Below are 22,191 nucleotides of genomic sequence, written 5' to 3'. Positions count from 1 at the left end.
TTCATGGGGCTATTCAAAACCTTTGATAGATCCCCATTGCACCAGATATTTCTGTTCTTTCCTGAAGACTCATTCTCCTCCCTGCTCTACTCTGCACAGGTCACAGGAGGATGACATTGGACTACTCATCAGGCTGTCTTCCCCCTGGCTCCCACTGCATGCTTTCCTCCCAGGCTAGAGGATAAAGAAAATTGTCATGGGCAGCATAGTGAGGGTGGGGTGTGCATGCTTCAGCAACCCCCAGGCAGGTTGCCAACTGATTTTATCCTTGTGGAGGAGCCCTCTCCCAATGCTGTTTCTTACCAGTGTTCTGGTAACTGCTTCTTCCCCATCCCCTTCAGGCCTAGGGATGGTCAACTCTTCCCTGCTCTTGCCAGTTCCAGGGTGCTCAACTTTTCCCATTGGTCTCCTCTATTCTTTGCTCTTGTCTTTGTAACTAATAAAATCTGTAAGTGTGCCCTCCACTTCCTGCTGAGACCTGACCAAGGCACCCATGCCTGATGAGTGAAATCTAACTTCCTTTGTCTAGAACTCCTGGTTCCCAGGATGGCCCCTGACAGTTTTTCCTCTTATATCACACTTGGCTTTTTCCAGGCTAGGGGCCCATGGCTTTTTCCACAGATGCTCATGTCTCCCTACCTCTGCCTTTCCCCTGGTCCCCCCATCTAGAATAGTCTGTAACTTCTATTCTTGCTTGGTCACCTCCAGGCACCTCCTCCATGAAAATTTCCCTCTTCTCTGACTATCCCCACCCTAAAATGATATTTTTCCCCATCTCTGAACTCTTATGTAGTATTGTGCTTCTTATAAAGCCATAGAAAACTATAAAAAATACACTGACTTTTCACACATTTAAAAACCATGACCCCAGGTGAATGAGGCCGTCAGTGTCTCCTCCTCCAACACTCCCCTCTCTTCCTGGAATAGCTGTTCTCTGCATGGAAGGAAGTGGACATGGGGCTGGTGTTTCTGGGGATTCTGAGGATACGTAAATAAGGTGGGTTTTGGAATAAAGTGATAGTTTGAGAGCTACATGATTTTCTGAATATGTTCCAAGAAGTACATATGTACTTTAGAGGCCTTTGCAGGGACCTATGGTAGGGTTTATAGTCCCCCTTCCAGTTTCACCACCATTTTAATCTGCTTTTGTGAGATAATAGAAAATCTATGTACTGGTCTCTGGCCTGGGTTCCTGGCACAGAATTCCTACAATCTTTGTAATTTCCTAAGAGATAAGAGCTCTAGGAGCGTCTTTTGTTCTAACCTTTGGCTTTTGACTTCACTTCCTGACAGAGTTCCCAAGTCCCTTGGAATGTCCTGGATGATAGCACTGTCTTTTGTTGTGAAGAGGTTACTCTTGGTGAGCTCCTGGATGGGGGAGGAGGTGGGAGAGTGGGATGGGACTGGTCACCAGAAAGACCAAGCTATGATTAGAAGCTTGGAATTTTCAGCTCCACCTCCCACTCCCAAACCCCATTCTCCAGAGAGGGGAGAAGGAGTTAATGATTGGTTATACCTATGGAATAAAGCCTCCAAAGATGGAGTTAATGATTGGTTATACCTATGGAATAAAGCCTCCATAAAAATCCCTAAGGTAGGGCTTCCAAGAACTTCTGCGTTGGTGAGCACATGTTGGTGCTAGGAGAGTGGCAAACACATAAAGCATGGAAACCGAAACCCCCACATATCTTGCCCTACGCATTTCTTCCATCTGGATGTTCATCTGTATCATAACCTTTTATAAAGAATTGGTAAAAAGTAAGTAAACTGTTTTCCTGAGCTCTGTGAACCACTCTTGCAAATTCATTGAACCTAAGGAGGGGACGTTGGGAACTTCAGATTTACAGCTAATTGGTCAAAAGCACAGGTGACAACTGGGACTTGCCACTGGCATCTGCAGTAGGGTGTGAAGGGTGGGGAGGGCAGTCTTGTGGGATCAAGCTCTTAACGGGTGGGATCTCATGCTATCTCCAGGTAGGTACTGTCAGAATTGAGTTAAATCATAGAACACCAAGCCGGTGTCACAGAGAATTTCCTGGTGGAGAAAAAAACTTATGCATTCATGTCAGAGGTGTGGATGTAGTAGTGAGAGTAAAGGAGACACACGGGAAGACTGAAGATCACCCCCTTATGATATACAGGTATTCTAATATTTCCTTTATGAAAATGTTATCATGGGAAAAGGAAGAGAAGATTGGAAACCACCGAGGGGAAAAGGGGAACGGAGGCACCTGTGCCATGCTGGCTTGTGGAAGTTGTGGTCAGTTCTCAGGTGGAAGTTCTTAGGGGGAAGACAAGAGATTCATGCAAGAAAACAAAACAAAACCACAGACATTTGATCAATAGAGGGTATACAGAAATCTGGCTTTTAATTTTAGCCCAACCTATGCCAATGAGAATAGTTTTTTGAATACCTTGTCTCCAGTACTTAATTGTAAGAATCTTGGAGTACTAATGTTGTGCTTTGTTCATCCTTACAATTCCCACACAGCTGACCTAACACAAAGTCATGCAAATAGCAGACAGTATGTAATGCAGAGTGAATGAGAGAATGAGTAGTACTATACTGGGGATCATAAGACCTTTATTTCTCTGTTGTTATTTCATTCAAGAAAGTCACTTAACATCCCCTAGGCCAAATCTTGCCATCTGTAAAATGAGGAAGTCAGGTTACATGGTTTGTAACTGCTAACAAATCATGTCATGATGACTAGGATAACTCTTTTTTAAAGGAATCATGATCTATATATACAGTATCAAAAATCTACTCTTGAAATCTACTGGTTGACAGCTTGGGTACATGAGAGCAAAAAGCCATGGGCCCAGACCTGATCTCTTACATCCTTGCAGGAAGGATGTATGTAGCCGCTCCTTCTAGGTTCACTGGGTTAGGAACTCCTTTTTTTTTTTTCCAAAGATTTTATTTATTTATTCATGACAGACACAGAGAGAGAGGCAGAGACACAGGCAGAGGGAGAAACAGGCTCCATGCAGGGAGCCCGATGCAGGGCTCAATCCTGGGTCTCCAGGATCACACCACTGGCTGAAGGTGGCACTAAACCTCTGGGCCACCAGGGCTGCCCAGGTTCAGAACTCCTAAAAGACAACCAAGACATTGGCATGTGTCCTTGAAAGAGGGCTCTCTATAGTTGATGAGGATCTAATGGAGAGTTCCCTATTATGCATTTGATATATTGGGATATGAAAGAGGGGGTATGTAGAATGAGAGATAAGGATAGAGAGATCATTCTTCATCTAACAAGCACCCCTGGGTACTTAAAAAAATGATACACTGAGACATTTAAAAATGTATTCACGTACAAAGAAAATTCAGAAAGCATAAAAGAAGAAAACAGTACAGGCTTCCAGCCTGTAAAGATGATGATTATAGGCATTCCAATATTTTTACTAAACTTCTTTGTGAGAAAGTGGTGTGGTGATCTATTTAAACCATTTTTTAAAATAGAGCACTAATGATAATGGTAAGTATATTTTTACATCCTACCTTTCTTTTCTTTTTGTTCTATAGAAAGCATTTCCCCATATTATCATGCCTCAGAAACAGAATTGTAAATGGCGGTATATGCTGTATGAGTAGAGGTTCCAGTTTTTCTCTGTTGTATCAGTCAGGATCAGACTTGGTTATGCTGCAGTAACAAACAACCCCCAAACCCCCAAGGTTTATTCTTGCTCATATTCCATATCCACTGAGGATCAGCAAGGGGCTCTATTGCTTGTAGTTCCTCAGAGACCCAAGCTAAGGTAGCATTCACTGCCTCAAATGTTGCTGGTTACCATGCCAGATGGAAAAAGAAAATACAGCAAAGCCCAAGTTAGCCCTTATATCTTCTACCCAGAAGTAACACACATCCTTATGCTTATATTTAGTTGGCCAAATCGCGTGACCACACCCAACCACAAGTTAATTATAGAGATGTGCAATCCTATCACATATGCAAAAGCAGAACCAGGAACTATGTGAACTTGGAGAAGGATGGCGATGAGGTGTCTCTTTGGCCGCATTTAGTTTGGCCCGAGTCTGTTGATTTTAGATATTAAAGTGAAGGCCTTGAAGTCCACCTGGGGAGATCGAGAAGTCTGGATTTCCGCAAGAATAAGAACAGGCAACACTTCTCCCAGAGTGGCCTAGAAAGTTTGAGGCAGAGCCATGGGGTGGAAAACCCAGCCCTGCACAGCAGTCACCACGCTTCTGAGTCCTGCAGGGCCCTCCCACATTAGCTGGGTCTCGCTTCAGGTCTCTGGCCAATGAAGCAAAACCACCAAGCTCTTCCCTTCCTCAGTGGGAAGGGAGACTATTTATCTGAGTAGAAGTCTTGGCAGATGGACATGCTCAGGGCAAGTCCCAAGACTGTCTATTAAGGTAAATGTGTGACTAAGAACAGGAGGGTCAGAATGATGCCTGCACAGCCTGGGACTTGACACTGTCCCCATATAGGTATTTTGGGGGTGAGGCAGAGCTGGGATGGCAGAGCACGGGTGTGGGAGAGTGAGTGCCCTGAGCGCCCTGAGCTGCCTGGACCCCTGTGAGGCTCTGTCTTCAGGCCCTGAGCTGCCTGGACCCCTGTGAGGCTCTGTCTTCAGTCTTTCTGGAGCTGAGATAGGAGCTGGGAGTAGCATCAGAGCACTGAGAACAAGACCAAGTACATTCAGTGTGAGAAGGTACACAGACACAGACAACTTCTGGGTTGGGGGCCAGTGCACACTTTCTGGAGGGCTAGACTATAAAATCTTTAGACTTGATGGGCTATGTGGTCTCTACCATAGTCACTCAGCTCTGCCATCAGAGGCAGAGGGGGGCCATATGAAAGTTTGGGGGATAATAAGGAAACTATAAGCATGACTATATGTCAATAAAAGTTTGTTTACAAAAACAGGAGGTGATTTGCACCCTCCCTTCTCTTGAGCTGACACTTACCAATGGACAGTAAGTAGAATGTTAACTTTGGTCAACCACCATTTCATAGGTAGCTACTGAGAGTATAACTCATCCTAGGATGTCGTGGGCTTTGAAAGGAAGAAGATACTGCACTTGCTTTCTAGAAATGTATAACTCAGTCCTCTAGAAACAGCAGATCCTACTTGCTGTGATCTATTACCTAGCATAAATGTTACAATTAATATACTCTTTGCTTTTTTTTAACAAGATTTTATTCATTTATTTGAGAGAGAGAGAGAGAGAGGGAGAGAATGAGTAGGGGAGATGGACAGAGGCAGAAGCAGACTCCCAGCTGAGCACAGAGCCAAAGGTGGGGCTCCATCCCAGGACCCTGAGATCATGACGGGAGCTGAAGGCAGATGCTTAACTGACTTATTTTCTTTTAATAAATATACGTCATTTAGGACATTAATGTTTATAACCTGGTCATATGAACCCAATTTTACTATATCCAATACCTGTTTTCTAAGGATAAGAAAAAAAACAGCTTAACAGTAAGTGACAAATCAGGGAAATTAATAGACTATATAGCAGGTAATGGGTTACTATTAACTCTAAGTGAAGGCATAAGTAAAAAGATGGAAAAGATGCATAGACAGTTCCCAAAGAAGATAAAAACCTATAAATTTATGAAATGTTTTAGCTCACTAGTTACTTTAAAGTGCAAATTAAAATAATAATGATGGGATTGCCGGGGTGGCTCAGTTGGTTGAGTGTTCGACTCTTGATTTTGGCTCAGGCAGTGGTCGCAGGATCGTGAGATCAAGCCCCATGTCAGGCTCTATGCTGGGTGTGGAGCTGCTTAAGATTCTCTCCTGGGGCGCCTGGGTGGCTCAGTGGTTAAGCGTCTACCTTTGGCTCAGGTCGTGATCCCAGGATCCTGGGATTGAGTCCCGCATCAGGCTCCCCAGAGGAAGCCTGCTTCTCCCTCTGCCTATGACTCTGTCTCTCTGTGTCTCTCATTAATAAATAAAAATCTTTAAGAAAAAAAAGACTCTCTCCCTCTCCCTCCACCCTTCCCCCCTACCTTATGCTCACATGCTCTCTCTCTTTTAAAGCAAGAGAGAAAGCAAGATGTACAATTTTCAATTTCTGAATTAGTAAAATTTGAAAGCAATAATACCTAGCACTGGGATAGGTGTAATAATAAAACTAGGTCTTTCATATATTGCTAGTACAAATTGGTACAACCTGTTAGAAGGCAATTCAACAATACATTTTGAGAGTCTTAAAAATGCCTACAGGTTTACCCCAGTAACTTGCATCTTGGATTTTACCTACAGTAATAATCAGAGCTGAATATAAAGATTTATGTATAAGGCTATTAATTGTGATAATACCTAAATAACAAAAACATGAAATGATTCTATAAGGTACACATGAAATGTCCAGCAACAGGGAATTAGGAAGCTAAGTCCCAGTCCATGTATACAATAAAATATGAAAGCCATTAAACATATAAGTAATCCTAATAACACAAAATTATGTTTAAAAAAACTATATCAAGCTATGTGTATAGCTTGTAATTTGATTTTGTAAAATTTAAATACAAAAAAAATATTAGAAATTGAAGCAATATTAAGTCTTAGCCATGGTAATCTGTGTGCAATGGATTCTAAATTACTTTAAAAAAAATAAAAAAAATAAATTACTTTAATTTTCTTTATACTTTCTTGTGCTTCATTTTTGCTCAGGAAAAAAATATGTAATTTTAAAAATGTTCTAAAAGGTGTATAAATTATTTATATTTGAGCTGGCCAACAACTAAAATTAAACAAGATTTAGCTTCTAGTAGTGAGACAAAATTCAGTCAAAATCAGTTAACTTTTACATTTACCGCAGAATAAACTACAAGAACCACAGACAAATGGACGGTAAGATAGACGAATCATTTCCAAACCCTTCAGCTTAATTTTATCAGGGTATTTTGGTGACAGCCTTGTTCTTCCCCTCCTAGTTTACTCACCTATTCGTTATTTCAAAACACATAAAGTGCAGGATGCTGATAGGTCACACATCCTTTTGTTGCTGAAAGAGGCAATGAGCTGAGCAGGAAACCCTAAAAGTGAGTCTGTGTGCACATCTAGGGCAGCAGGTTCATGGCTGAATGGGTTTTAGACAGAACCCGGGCCTCTTGGACAACTCTGTGACCAGATAATAGATAGTCACATACTTCTACTTTTTTTCAGGCTCAGAGGAGTCCGGGAAATTCACTTACTCCAGCCAAGGCTGCCCCCCTCACATCTCAATGCCTGTGACGGTTAATGTTCTGTGTCAGTTTGGCTAAACGACTGTTGTACCCAGGCATTTGGTTAAGTGTTGGTCTAGATGTTGCTATGAAGCAGGTATTTTGTAGATGTGATAAACACTCCCCATCAGGGGACTTTAAATAAAGCAGATGACCTTCTAGGATGTGGGTGGGTCTCATTCAATTGGTTGAAAAGCGACAACAGAGGTTTCCCAAAGAAGGACTTCTGCCTCAGATTGTGGTGCATGGGTCCCACCTGAGTTCCCAGCCTGCTGGCCTACTCTACAGATTTAGGTTTCCGAATTTTAAGTCTTACCTGAACTTCCAGCCTGCAAGCCTGCCCTACAGATTTCACATTTGCCAGTCTCCTAATGGTTCTGTGGTTCTGTTTCTCTGAAAGAGCCTGAAGTATCTCTTGCCCTCAACAACAGGCACCAAGTTCTTTGGCTCTCTAAACAGTGGGCCCCAGACCTATTCTCTTCCCATTCCCCAAATCACTATTTCCATGTCCTGCTCCCTCTTCTTCCTAGGGGATTGTTTCCAAAATGCGAAATGAGTTCTCCATAAAGCGTTAACAACTGGTGAGCAACTTTATAGGGATGCTTCTTTTCCTCCCCACTCGCTATCTCTGTTGCCATCTCTGTCTCTCTCTCTCGAATAAATAAGCACAATCTTTAAAAAAAAATATACACACTGAAATCTAACACATTGATATTTGTCTAGACAAAGTCATAAAACATTATGCTAAGTAAAAATGAGCCATTTTTTAAATATTCCACCACCATTGATCACTGTCAATTTCTACATTTGAGTCAATCCACAAATAAGTTTGAATGCGACTGGACCAGGAAGAAAACAACATAATGTGCTGGCGTTATGTAAGTGTTAAAATATGCATGTAAAAAAAAAATATGCATGTATGTGACAAAAGATAAACAGAAACACAGATACACACATAACTGTTTTTTTAAAAAGAGCATCTATTCCACGTTTGGCAAATATATGGCCAAGATCTATGACTTCTCTGCATCCCCACCCAAAGCAGACATCATTTATAATCACCACACTCCTCGCCTAGAAATGGTCTCCCAAACCATCCCCTTCTCTCTGTGCTAAGCACTTCCTGAAGCTGAGAGGAGGCCAGTTTGCCCTTCTGCACTTGGTCCAACTCTCTCGGTTTACAGGTGACAAAACTGAAGCCCAGAAAGGGAGTGGATCTTACCTGAGATTCTATAGCTAGCTCACAGAAAAACTTGAATCTAAATCCCTTGAATTTTAATCATGATCTCTTTTTTATAAAAAGAAATATTTTGGGCACACAACAAAGTATAATATTGTCAACATCTATGTGCCTACCCCCCAGAATAATATCATTGACATCTGCATACCCAACCACCCAGTTTAAGAGGTTAAATTTGGTGTATATAATTTCCATGCTGTTTTGTACTTTTACTTCACAGGACTGTTTCCATAAACGCTACGTAGAGGTTCTTTGCATGTTTTTAAACCCTGTAATTGCCAATATATTGTCTATATCTTTCTGAAATCTCTTTCAAAATTATGTTTTTCAGTCATCCATCTCAAAAATACATCCCGTTTTGGCGCTTTCATTTTAGTTGCTATGTATACTTCCTAGTCACCTATTCTCCCATTGATTCATATTTGATTATTTCTAATTTGCTGCTCTTGTAAATACTAGTACCAGGAACATTCCTATGTGAGTCCTCTGTGATGTGCATCTAAGTGGTTCTGACCTCTTCACAGCATAGCACATATTCTCAGGTAAGTTCCAGGGAGGAGTGAGGAAGGGAGAGGAGGAGCATCATTCCCTCACCTCATTGACTCTCCCTGCCCCAGGTCGGAAGGTACAAAGGGTGATTATATTATCATTGGTTGGAGGAAAGAGAATTAGTCTTATTTCTTTAATTTGCCTTTTGACCAAGTATTTACTTCATTTTGAATTTCAGATACCATTTTAAAAGGATATGAGATTTTTCTGTTTTAAGGAGAGGTATTTGAAAATGGTTGATACCCTGTTAATCCAAAGAAGTCACTCTATTAACAGTGCAATATTCAGACGTATGGAGGCCACAGGATGAGACATTTAGAATGGTTGCAAGCTTTTGAGCATCTCTCAATTCCTCAGATGGATGGTTCTGCCTTTCTTACTCAGATTCTAAGCTCTTTTCTGATAATACTTTCTCTCTAGGACAGAGGTTGCCACTGGCCACTGGTGGGCTCAGTTAGCCTATGGACATATTTTATTTGATTTGTTTGGTATTTGAAATACTTTCAGGCAGCATTTAATCACCAGGATATTTTATATAAAAATCTGGATTTCCATCTTCTCTGACAATATTAGGCTAGTCCATTTGTCACCATTCCCTACCTGGTTATAGAATGTTCTTCTTACTCATTTCAACACCTGCCTGCCAATATGGGCATCTGAGTTTACCCCTCTGCTCTCAAGACTTTCACTATGTCTTCCTCCTGCTGAGTAGTTGAAGGAGACAGATACAAAGGCTCGAGCTCATGGAACTCAGACAAATGCTTGAGGCCACTCCCATGGAAACTCACCTTTTGATCAAGTGGATGGATCTATAGGAACACAGGAGTTTTGTTTCTCAAGAAACAGATGTTTCAATTAGGACTGCCAGTATTAATCTGAAACTTTTCTGAGTCCAGAAAATCTCACTGTGGATTCAGAGAAACTCAGCATAACTGGACCTCAAGTATAGCTCAGGTCTAAGCTGCAGTTTGCTCCTTGGTTCTGCACCCAGGGATGAGAATTACGGCAACAGGCTGTATGTTCACGAATGGCTTTCAGGGATATGGTGGCAGGTGGGAGGCTGCAGGGCCTAATTTTATTCCTTCTGGTCCTATTTTATGCTTATAAATTGCTGTGTGTTCTGTATCGGCCAGACACAGACCCTGGTATGGAAGGTTTTCTAGAGTTGCTTTTACAGTTGGTGCCTCTGGAATTTTACAGATATATTCAGCAGAATTCTAAAAGGACCAGTTCTGAATATTTTGAGTGGCTGATAACAAAGCTATTTAGAAATTTCTGTGAATTGCCTCTCATTTTGGTGAACTCATGAATTCATGTGTCACACCACGTGATTCCTAGATTACAAAATGAAAGGTGGCTTTCCCAAGAGAGCTAGAAATACCCTTTGTGCAATATGACCCACGCCTGTTGTCCTCAAAACACCACTTCCCCAGGGTCTATGCTTTTCATCCAACTAGCCCAAATGATTTTAGCAACCCCAATTCCCTTGACCTCCACATCCCATCTTCCACAAATTCCAACTCCAAGCCTGTCAGCTTCATGAAGAGACTTTCTTTCTACTCCCTGAGCATTACAAACTTGACCCATAGCTAAGACAACGTACTTAGTAATTGTTGCAAAAACAGGAGCCATTGGTTGCTTTACAGTTGAATATCTTCCCTTGGTGTTAAGTATTAACCACATTTCCAAATATGTGAGCCCAGATGTCCTGTGCTGGAGAGCTTAGAAATATAGACAGACCAAAGGCTGTACAACTGTCCTGTGGTTGTACAGCAGACATTTTTTTTCCTCCCAAGAAAGTATAGAACAACATACGGTTACAACAGCAACTAGCTGAAATGCCATTGAACAGAAAGATTCTGCAGAGACTGAAACCGTCCAGTTGCCCTTTGTGCATTCATAGAACAGTGGTCATTTCTTAAATCAAGCTGGGACAGAAAAAGACAAGACAAATCATGGACTACTCACAGCTCCGTCCACTTCCCTCCTTACGGTGGTGATAGAGTTTTTTGTTGTGTCTGAAAAAGAGAAATTCCAGTGATGGAATAAGATTAATGAGAAAAGTATTCTGTTTATAGGCTAAAAGATGGCAGAACAAAAAGTTAATCCAAATAAAAGACATGTAAAAATCCAAATGTGCCTTTTGGCTGGAGACCTCAGGCTGAATGACAGGGTATATAAAACCATACCCTTAGGTGAAAACTGCAAACAAAGCAGTCCTCTGCTTTCCTTTCTCAAACCCTTGTCCCAAGCACTCAAAAACTGAGGGCCTGCTAATTTGGGTATTCAGCCCAGGAAACGTCTGGTTTCAGGATTCTCTCTCCCTTTTCTGCTTTGTTCTTGACTGCCGCTTCCTTCCTGTCTGCCCTACATAGCGCAAAAGGTCCGATCAATTAATTTATACTAAGGTGTACATGACAGATACTGTTTCAAAGTAACTCAGAGGGAAGAAGCACACGTTCATAAAAGGAAACCACTGTTCCCCTGGTTTCATTTCTTTTTCAACCCCTGATGTCATATTCTCTCCCCTACATTGATTTTCTTCCAGAGCTTCATGTCCATGTCCTGCAGTTGCCTGGGTACCTGAACTCAGTGAATCCCTAATTCTGCTTCTGCTCTGTATACCAGATTTTTAGTAATTCCCTCATGACAATACTGACGTTGGCCTGGACCTGGAGGGCCTCTATCCAGCATTGCAGTCTTCTTTACAAGGATTTATATTTGATTTACACTGAGCCTAAGAGTTAACCCACAGAAATTGTCCTTGAATGGTAGAGTCCTCTCTTTTTAAAATTTTATTAATTTATTGATAGACACAGAGAGAGAGCACAAGTAAGGGGAGCAGCAGACAGAAAATGAGAAGCAGACTATCTGCTGAGCAGGGAGCCCGATGTGGGGCTCAATTCTAGGACCCTGGGATCATGGCCTGAGCCGAAGGCAGATTCTTCACCAACTCAGCCACCTAGGCACTCCTAGGGCAGTCCTCCCTAATGCTTGGGATTAGTGCAGCCATTCTATGGTTCTTAAGTAACCATCAGCCAACATATTCTGTCTTTGGTTTAAATCCCTGTAAAGTCCTGGCTCAATCTCTTAGGACAGTGTCATTTAGACTGTAGAGTCCATGGGCTAATGGTGATAGGTGAACTATTGGTTAGCAGCCCTCAATAAGACAATTATAGAGATCTAGTATAAACATTTAGAAACTTTAATAGTAATTTGTCTATGTTTTTTTTCCTGACATTTATTGAAATGTCATATATTCATTGAATCCAGTAAAAACTGGGCTTGTATGTCTTTTTCTTTTTCTTTCACTTTTTAGTAATTCAATTTTTAGCTTATTTTGCAAAAGCATTGACCCTAACATATTAAAAATATAATAAAAATAAATAGTTCCTTACCACAGAGCATTTGAGAAATACTGTTCTTAAGACCCGTAGGCCGAGGATCCCTGGGTGGCTCAGCAGTTTGGCGCCTGCCTTGGGCCCAGGCAGTGATCCTGGAGTCCAGGAATCAAGTCCCATGTCAGGCTCCTTGCATGGAGCCTGCTTCTCCCTCTGCTTATGTCTCTGCTTCTCTCTCCCTCTCTCTGTCTCTCATGAATAAGTAAATAAAATCTTAATAAATAAATAAATAAATAATAAATTAATTAATTAATTTAAAAAAAGACCTGTAGGCCTATTCTAGAGATCTGGTCTCTATAGCGACCTGGTGACTCTTCCTAGATTCTGTGCTTGGCTTTTCCATTGGCCCAGCCAATGGTCAAGTCACTCAATTCTTTTGGAATGAAACTCTCCTTCCATTGCCCAAAATAATGCTAGTCAGATTGAGTCAATTGTTTTTAAGCACTTTGGTAACAAAAAAGGCCACACATTTTAGTGTTAGACAGACCTGTGTTCAAACCCCAGCTATATGACTTTAGGAATACTTTCTGAGCTTCGGTTTCTTCATCTGCCATACCAACACTATTCCTTGCCTCAAGCAGTTTTTGTAAAATTAATTGAAAAGAAGTTTGTAAGGGGTCTAGCCCAGCGCTGTCCAACAGAACTTTCTGCGAAGATGGAAATATTGTATATCTGCTGTGTCCAATGCAGTAGCCTCTAGCCCCATGTCACTGTTGAGCATTAATAAGGTATAAACACTTAAAATGTGCCCAAGGAGTTGAATTTTTATTTAATTTAAACGTAAATAACACATATGGCTATTATATCATATGGAGCAGATTAGCATGGGTACCTGCAGATAGTAAGTTCAATGTGTAAAATTTTATTGAATATCTACATATGCCAGGTAACGTTTCAGACAGTAGGCATATATTGGTGAATAAGAGAAACACAGCCCCTGCACTCATGAAACTTACAGACTAGTAGATGTAGGAGACCTTGACATTGTTTTTACAATAGAAGTTGCTAGATTCTTCTCTAGAATCTAGTGAGTCACCTGGAGCCCTGAATTGTTAAAATGCTCCTCTTAGGTTGAATGCTCCTCTTAGGTACAAAACCTTTTATGGACTGACCACGGCTGCCCCTCCCAGTACATCATGCTGTGCAGAGTTGGTCGTTGAAACATAGGTGGATTAATCTCTTTAGGAACCAAGGAGCCTTCTGGCTAGAAAAAGGATGAGATTGTTACCCCTTTACTTGACTCTCTCAGATGGATTGAGAAGTTCAGGGCAGCCTGGCTCTAAGAGGAACTCAAGAAAGTTATGGGGCACGTGGGTGGGTCAATGGTTGAGTGTCTGCCTTTGGCTCAGGCCATGATCCCAGAGTCCTGGGATCGCGTCCTGCATCAGGCTTCTCGCGGGGAGCTTGTTTCTCCCTCTACCTGTGTCTCTACCTCTCTCTCTCTGTGTCTCTCATGAATAAATAAATAAATAAAATCTTAAAAAAAAAAAAGAAGAAGGAATTTAGGACTGCCATCCCAGGCTTGAGCAGAAGAAGCTGGCTGGGTGCAGCTGTAGTTAAAGCAGGAAGCCCCTTTGGTCTCATCAGCTCTTGAGGGTCTTGCTTTGGAAACAATGGTAAAACATGTGAAGGGAGCCAGAAAGTTGTCATTTTGGGTCATTCTGGTCTGTGTGAGAACCCGGACCAGCAAGGCTGTCTTGCATGTTGGATGGAGACCCTCATCCACCCACCCCAGAGGGAACAGAGCTGTGTATGGCAGGAGTAGAAACAGTAGCAGCTCAAAACCAGGGCCCTCTGAGGAATTGACCTGGCACCCTGGGACCCTCCCTGCCTGTTTGGAAGCAGCCCTGTGGGCTAAGTTAGCCTCCTGACAAGTCTGTGGGAAGTGAAGAAGTACAAGCTGCAAGAAGGAGACACTAGACTTCTGGCTAAGATGGGCAGGTAGGTGCTTGAGGAAATTAATTGGAAAATTAAAAGGGATGCAATTACATTTATAGCCCAAAGTATTAAAACAGGTCCTAGACATATAAATGTGTGCTCAGTGTATTGAAAAGAGAAGTAGGTGCTATGGAAGCATCCCACAAGGCGATTTGCTGTAATGGGTATGATGAGGGCATAGAATCAGAGCAGGCTTGATGAAATGGCAGCTTGGCTGAGATTCAAAGGATGACAGGCATCAGGGAGGGCATGTGATGTGAATAGCTCTGGGTGTTATACACAACTGATAAATTATTGAAAACTACATCGGAAACTAATGTTGTTACTGTATGTTGGCAAATTGAATTAAAAAATAAAATTAAAATGCATAGTAAAAAAATAAATAAAGGATGACCAACTCAGGCGAACTAGGAGAAGGAAGTACTTTAAGAAGAGCGAATGCTAAATGAGAAAACTCAGGATTGAAGGAGTTGGGGGTCTCTGAGAACTACAAACTCCTCTACAGCTAGAGCTTGGAGAACACGGGCCATGGTAAGGAAGTGTAAAGCTGTTGTGAGTCACACCACTCAGGGCTTGTTGGGGCTTCATCTGGTGAGCAGGGGAAGCCCTGGAGGAGGGCCAGTCATGGAGATGTAGTAGGCTGGTGGAATGTAGAAGCCTGTTCCAGCTAAAAGTGACAATAGTCCGTATCACAAGTGGCAAGAATGGATGCAGGGAGACAAGTTGGAAGATCTTGTTCTAGTCCAGGTGAACCCCAGTAGTGGCAGTGAGGTTGGGTCAATAAGCTGTGAAATGCTCATCCTCATGTCATTTCCCATTTTACAGATAGAAAAACCATCTCAAAGTAGTTAGGTGATTTGTACACGATCATAGAGCCTAAACACGGCAGCATCAGGTCCAGACCTAGCATTCGGACCCTGGTTTAAAGCTCTATTCACAGTGTCAGCCATTCTCAACCTTCTTCCAAGACACATGAGTCTGTGTCCATGGCAGATGCATTTTTGCATGTGCACCTGTGTGCCTCCCATGAGAGAAAGCAGATCCCAGTGCATGTGAGTTGTGGGGTGGGAGTGGAGGGCATGTCTTCTATAGGCTGCTGTGATTTCACTCTGGTTCATTATAAACAAAAAAGGAATCATTTGCAAATTTATTCACTTAACTCTTATTAGCAACAAGTGTCTCCCACCGCAGCTGGTACCCGAGCCTTGCACCCAGTTTGGAGCTGCTGAAATCCTTACTCACCTGTGAGACTGGGGTACAGGATAATGGAAAGAATTTCTTCTGCTCTACCTTTGAGTGCTCTACCCCATTTCATTCTCCCAAAGAGAGTGGGGACAGAAGACTGTGTTGCTCATTTCCGAGGTGACTAAGAGGTTCTCAGAACCCGGGCCTGGAACTTAGGCATAGATCTCTTTCTGAGGGGTGTGTATGGAGGAGGTAAGAGAAGATGGCAGAAGATAAGATTCTGGTGAGGGATACCTGCCATGGCTCTCTGAGGTCACAGACTTGCAGAAGTGATCCTGTTTAGTTAAAGTTCTATTGGATAAGACACTAAAAATCCTCCTTTATGGCGAGATGCTCTCTTTCTCCATTTCTATCATTTCTCTCTCTTTTTCTTTTTTCCCTTCTTTCTCAATCCTCACGGCCCCCCTTTCTGTTGACAATAGTTCCTGGGATTCTATAGTAGAGGGTGTTGTGGTTAGTACCCATGTTGATGTATATATAGGGCAATGGACAAATAGAGCATGATAATATCTTATGGCAGAAGAGAATACAGAAGTTAGACTATAAATGCAGCATGACAACCACCTAAAAGTACCCCAGTTCTCAAATAGTGTCCACCCCAAATTCCTATTATTTCCACATGCCATTTCCTTTTCTATAAACAAGGCCATGTGTAGACCTTGGGAGGAACACACTGGGTGCTGACAAAGAAACAGTTTAGGAAAGCACCAGTCTGCAGATATTGTGGCCCGGGTTCAAAGTTGCTCAATAGGAGTGGGTGGGGGAGAACAGGACAAGCTGAGGAAGGACTCCTGGGTTGCTGCTGAAAGACTTCAGGACACCATCAAAACAGATGCTTTTCATGCCCCCAAATGGCCTCACACACTTTTCTCTTTTCCTTACCAACCAGGGGATTCAGATTCCTGGGGCTGGGGGAAGGGCTCAGCCTGCTGACACCCAGACTGGGGAAAGGACGGATGAGAACTGAAGGATCTTCTGAAGTGATCTTGGCATCCTCCCCCCAGCAAACTGACCACACAGCGGTCTGCATTGCCAAAATAACACTGATCTCATGAAGCTAATGACACTTCTTGGCTCAAAGAACAAAGCAAACTCTTTCAGCACAGGAACAAAACATTCCTTTTAAAATACTTAGTAGGAGGACTTCAGCTCACTGAAGACTAGAGCCATTTTCTTCTGGGGGAAAATCATCAGAAGGAGCCCCTAAGCCCAAAGTGATACACAAGCCCTGAGGAGAATAGTATGAGACTGGGAAGCTGTAGGCCACTGGGGCAAAGCAGAGTCTCACACTGTAGACATTCAGTCCATCTGGTTACCATGAATAAAACTCACTTACTTTTTTTAAAACAAAGCTTTTGGAAGAACTGTTTTCTTAGGGCTATCATTGTAGTTATGAATATCAAAACAATGATGATGGAAAGGATGACAACATGAAGCAGCCAGTTTGAAGAGGTATCAGGTTCATTGCCACCTGGATCAAAGAAAAACACCAGAATCCCATTACATGGTAGCTTGCAGGTAAACCAACAAGTTGGCCATCTGAGTAGGTTACAACCAATACAGCCAATATGCTGAGCATTTATTCCATGCCAGGTACTATTTCTCACATGCTGCATCTACTAGTTTGTTTACTTCTCACAACCACCCTAAGTGACAGGATTTGCAATGACTCTCATTTTACTGGTGAAAAAAGTGAGGTATAGAGAGCTTAGAAAACTTTCCCAAAGTTATACAGTAAGAGATAGAGCTGAGATATAACCCAGGCTGTCTGGTTCCATATTCCATGTTTTTCATCATTATGATACATCTATTATCTATCTATCTATCTATCATCTATCTATCTATCATCTTTCTTTCCAGGATAGCCCTTCAACTCAAACATGTCTTCTCCCTCCACTGTCAAGCACTCTCAGTGCTCAGATTCCATACTATCAATTATTCAATTTCAAGGATTAACAGGATCTTTTTGGAAAAATACAATATTGTAGTGTTAACATACCTTAGTATGAATTACTACAACTAGACCTGTCCTTGGCTTAGCTAATCAGTGTTCTGGCACTGAGGAAAAGGTGAGTTTAGTAGAGAGGCAGATGAGAAGAGCAATTTTGGAAACTGGGGAGGGCCTTGTAAAGGAGAGTTCTGGATATCTATAGGTTAGAATAAGGGCTCTAGACTGACAATGGGGAAGCCTGGAGGGGGGGCCTTCCTGGTAGGAGGTAGAAGAGTACTCCAAGTAAGTTATGCCCTTTCCAAAAGCCTGAATTTTGCCCCACGTAGTAACTTATATAGGATAAGCACAAGAGCTTGGTCCAGGAAAAACCTGGCAAAACTGCTCGGGAGTAAGGGCTCAGTCCCACTAACTGCCTTCCCTCTTCTCCATCTCAATGCCATCTGATAATCCTAGATTATTTTAGCTGAGAAGGATTAGACACCATTTCATTTGAGCCCTTCATTGTAGAGTTCCAGAAGTAAGGCTCAGAGATTCTAAATAATCTATCTAAGGTTATCACTGCTAAATAAGTAGCAAAGTCAGGATTGCAAGCCTGGATCTGTTTGATCCAAAGCTCATACCCCAGAGATATTTGTCTCTATTGAAAACAGTGTGGTGAAAGGATTCAGAAACCTGGCTCATCTACACATTGGGTAACCCACACGGATTACAACTGCTCCTTTACTTTTAGGAAGTGCTTAATAAGCACCACTAAAGTAACACCCGTGAGTCCTTCAGTGTCCTCACAACAGGAGAAATCCCTGCCTCCCTCAGCTCCTCTATGCAAACTCATGTCCTCTGCAGGTTCCTTCACAGCTCCTTGCACGTACAGAAGCTCTACACATTCCTGAAGACTTTCTAATGATGAATGTTGGTCTGCTTAGACTCTAAGTATTTGGAGTGCAAACACTTCACCTAAGTCACCCCTGAATCCCCTATAGAGCCAAGTACTATCTACATGAAAGATGTCAATAAGGAATTTTGGGGCTGAATTAATCATTTGTCTATGTAGTATACCTGGCCTGATCCTCCTTGTCCTTAGTTACTTTGTAGCAGATGGATGGTTATCCCTTAAATTGATTCTCCCTTACTTCCCTAGTATTAAGGCATTAGCAGACACATGGCTTCTCAAGACTACATTTTGGAGGCTCCCCTGCAGTTAGGAATGACCAACCATGTAAACTAAGTTCAAGTCATGGGTCTTCTGAGTCTTGGCCAGCCTTAAAAGAGTGGATATGTCTTCCACCATCCTTTTCTCTTTCTGAAACATGGATTGGCAGTGACCCTGCTTTGACAATTCAACAGAAACAGCATTCTACAGAATGAGAGAACAACAAGATGGAAAGAACCCAGAAAGAATAGAATAAAGATACCTCCCCACTCGAATCACCTTCTATCTCTCAATATTACATTAGAGAGAAATATACTTATGTCTTGTTAGAGTCATATTTTGAGGTCTCTCTGCTATGGCAGCTTAGCTTTATCCTAATACATATTCTTATAGATTGTTTTATAATAATTGCATGTTACTTGACAGTGATATGATGATGCAATGGGGAAAGTATGTATTATCCTTGCCACAGTCCCATGCACTCTTGCTAGAAGCTTTATATGTTCCCCCATGTTTCCATACTTTCTGAGTGCTGAGGACTTTGCAATCATGCTCCATTCAATCCCCATAATCACACTCTAAGGTATCTATCATTATTTACCCTTATTCTACAAATGTGAGACCAAGTTCTAGGATGTCTCAATTATATGTTCATGTTCTCAAAGCTAGTAGTAACAGAGAGAGGATTTAAAGATCAAGTCCGTTTGACTTCAGAGGCTATGCTCTTGACCACTGCCAAAGTGTCCCCTCCAGGTCTCTTGGGAGGGCTTCACTTCCAGCCCCACAAAAATATTGTTAGAGTTGTTTCCTGTCTCCAATTTCATTACATTTCCTCATGAAAATGCAGCAACTAGCCAAGCAGAATAACCCTTGTTTCAAAAAGAAAATGGTCTCATTGACCTTTCATTTCTGGTTAAAAGTTAGGATGTTCAGTCACATCCTGGAGCCACTGGAGCACTTCCCACCACCAGGCTGTCATTGCCGTATTTGCTTTATTCGTTAACTTCTGCAGAAGTTTGTGGTGGGTCACAGAAGTCAGCAATGAGCAGCTCAACTAATGAGTATAAAGGGGACAGTCATAAAGCAACTTAAAAATTGCTTTGAGAAATAGAAGTGAGGAACTGTGAGAGGATGTATGACTTTGGTCATTTGTTGCTGGTATTTGGACCACCAACTAGGGGATCATTTGATTGCTGTGACCTGGCAGCCCACACAGTCTGGTGGCTGGGATAATGGGACTGGGATTACAAAACTAATCTTCCAACCCATTAATCTGATATTTATTGAGGACTTAGTATGGGCAGACTGTTCTGTTTTCACTTTGGTCTGGGTATAAATAAGACCCATATGAGCAATTAAAATACATGGAAAATAAAATAGCAATGAAAGACAAAAGACACATACAGTCACAGGCGAGCAACATCATGGTACATGTAATCAGTCTTAGGAGGAGAGGTAAGGGAAAGACCCCTTGTGCCGTGAAGTTATCAAAGTTGCTTTGGAGAGAAGGTGGGCTTGAAGTTGGTAAATAAGGTGAATAATTATATTTTATGCAGAAGAAACTGCCTGAACAAAGAAATCATGGAGGGGAAATGTGCAAGCAAGTTCAAAGAGCACATGGTGTGGAAGGATTGCAGACTGGAGCCCAAGAATGATATTAGGGTGTAGTAGCATGGATATAACTCTGGGAAGGATGGGTAAAACTACGCTGAAAATCTCTAAGTGCACAAAGATCTCTTTACCTCTTTGCCAATTGCATCTATGAATGATATCCTAGAAGATCCTGAGCTGATGCAGGCCCCACAGGCCCCTCCTATGACTGTTGACTATGCATTCAGCTACATTGGCTTCCATGGAAATAGGGGCCACCTTACTTCATTTGTAACTTCTCACTGGTTCAAAGTTTCCAGAGGAATGGTCAGTGTGCGCTCCCACTTCTCTACCACAAAGAAAAAGAAATACTGATATAATCAGTGGTGCAAAGGCTAGATTCTAGTTATTTCTAAATTCACATAACCCAGGCCCCTATTTCCCTGACCCTTCTGGAAAACCACATTTCATCCAAACTATTGCCTTGCACTTAGCCAGGCAGGAGATTCCACACAGCAAAGGACAGTTAAGCAATTCCAAGAAAAATAAATTCCCCTGTGATTGTTAGCATTTAAATGCCTCTAAAGTTTTAGTATGAATTAGCTATAGCTCAATTTTCATGAGATGACAAGTCTGGGGATCTTCACTGTGATAAAATGAGAGGTAGGGGCACCTGGGCAGCTCAGTGGTTGAGCATCTGCCTTCAGCTCCGGTTGTGATCCTGGAGTCCTGGGATGGAGTCCTGCATCAGGCTCCCTGCAGGGAGCCTGCTTCTGCCTCTGCCTATGTCTCTGCGTCTCTGTGTGTCTCATGCGTATTTAAATAAAATCTTTTTTAAAAGATAAAGAGAAAAAAAAAAAAAGATAAAGAGAGAAGTAGAGAATGTTGAAAGAGGAGCTTGCCAAATCACTATTTTTACCCAAAGTTGACCCTAAAAATGAGGCATTTCTAATGGCACACTCCTCTCTTTACCTCCTTACTTCATCACAACCATTGGGAAGAAGATGGGCTAACTCCAGTGTTGGAATTGGGTAGTAAAGTGTGGATCAGAGGGAAAGTAAAGAGTTGGCAATGACAATGATGCAGCTGGATGCCCTGAAGCCTACGTCAGGGAGGATATTTTTTCCCCTGGAAGAAGATCCTGGGAAATTAATGACAAGCTGGGCATTGAGTCACTTTAAAGTTCTCAGTCTTGTCTGTAGATTGGTGCCAGTCCATGATGGAAATGTCCTTGAATCTGAGATGGATCAGATATCTCTGAAGCCCTAGCTCCTATCTTGTCCTTTCCACCACTGATTTCAGCGAGGGCTGAATGTGGCCGAATGACGGATGGTTCTGGTCAGGTTCTGATTCACTTCTCTTTGACAATCTCACTTCAAGCACAAGCTGCTTTTGTGCCAGGGCTTCCTCAATGCTGAAGGTTGGTCCTTCTCACCATATCCAATGACCCACTTGTGAAATGTTTGCTTCTTATCCCCATAAATTTAGGCACTACTTGATTAAAGGTCCAGCTTCCTGGAGGCAAGGATATATCTATATCTACCCTTCTACCAAGGGATATGTCCTTACCGCATCTAAAGTTATAGCTATTGGTCAGTCAGCCTGAGTTCTACCTGCTGTGGACTGGCAGGCAGAGAAAAGAATGTCTGTACTGGTGGAGTGATCGTTCTTGATTACCAAAGAGAACTTGAATGCTGCACCTAATGCAGACAAGGAAGACCATGTCTGGAACTCAGGGATCCATAGATTATGATTTGTATGACTTCCACAGTCAGTAATAACAATGAAAAGACAATTAAGACAATTTGGTCTGTTCAGGGCAAGGCAACTAAAGGCTCAGGTTGAAAGTTGGAGTCAGCAGCCTCCTCTCCATTCCCAGGAAAGCAAGCTGTTCCACCTGAAGGGCTGAGTGAGGGAAATCT

The 22,191-nt window shown here is 42.1% G+C and overlaps 1 protein-coding gene across 6 annotated transcripts in view; it reads right to left on the bottom strand.

The window, feature by feature from the left end:
* PDCD1LG2 (programmed cell death 1 ligand 2) overlaps nt 1-22,191 on the bottom strand; it is a 93,588-nt gene that overhangs the window by 37,122 nt on the left and 34,275 nt on the right. For 3 of the 6 annotated variants that reach the window (XR_012037612.1, XR_012037628.1, XM_072840410.1), the window contains 2 exons: nt 16,915-17,049; nt 10,963-11,012 (listed from right to left, as the gene is read on the bottom strand). Coding sequence is in view for 2 of the 6 variants with exons in the window: in XM_072840410.1 (XP_072696511.1) it covers nt 10,963-11,012; nt 16,915-17,049 (185 nt within the window). In the remaining 4 variants the exon portion in view is untranslated. Of the gene's footprint in view, nt 1-10,962; nt 11,013-16,914; nt 17,050-20,421; nt 20,619-22,191 lie in introns of those variants that run through there. The other 3 variants (XR_012037622.1, XM_072840426.1, XR_012037627.1) reach the window with 2 other exon arrangements.

Source organism: Canis lupus, chromosome 1 (assembly GCF_048164855.1).
Source record: "Canis lupus baileyi chromosome 1, mCanLup2.hap1, whole genome shotgun sequence".
Classification (NCBI taxonomy): domain Eukaryota; kingdom Metazoa; phylum Chordata; class Mammalia; order Carnivora; family Canidae; genus Canis; species Canis lupus.
Note: the sequence above shows the minus strand (reverse complement) of the source record. Positions and strands in the feature narration are given on the sequence as shown.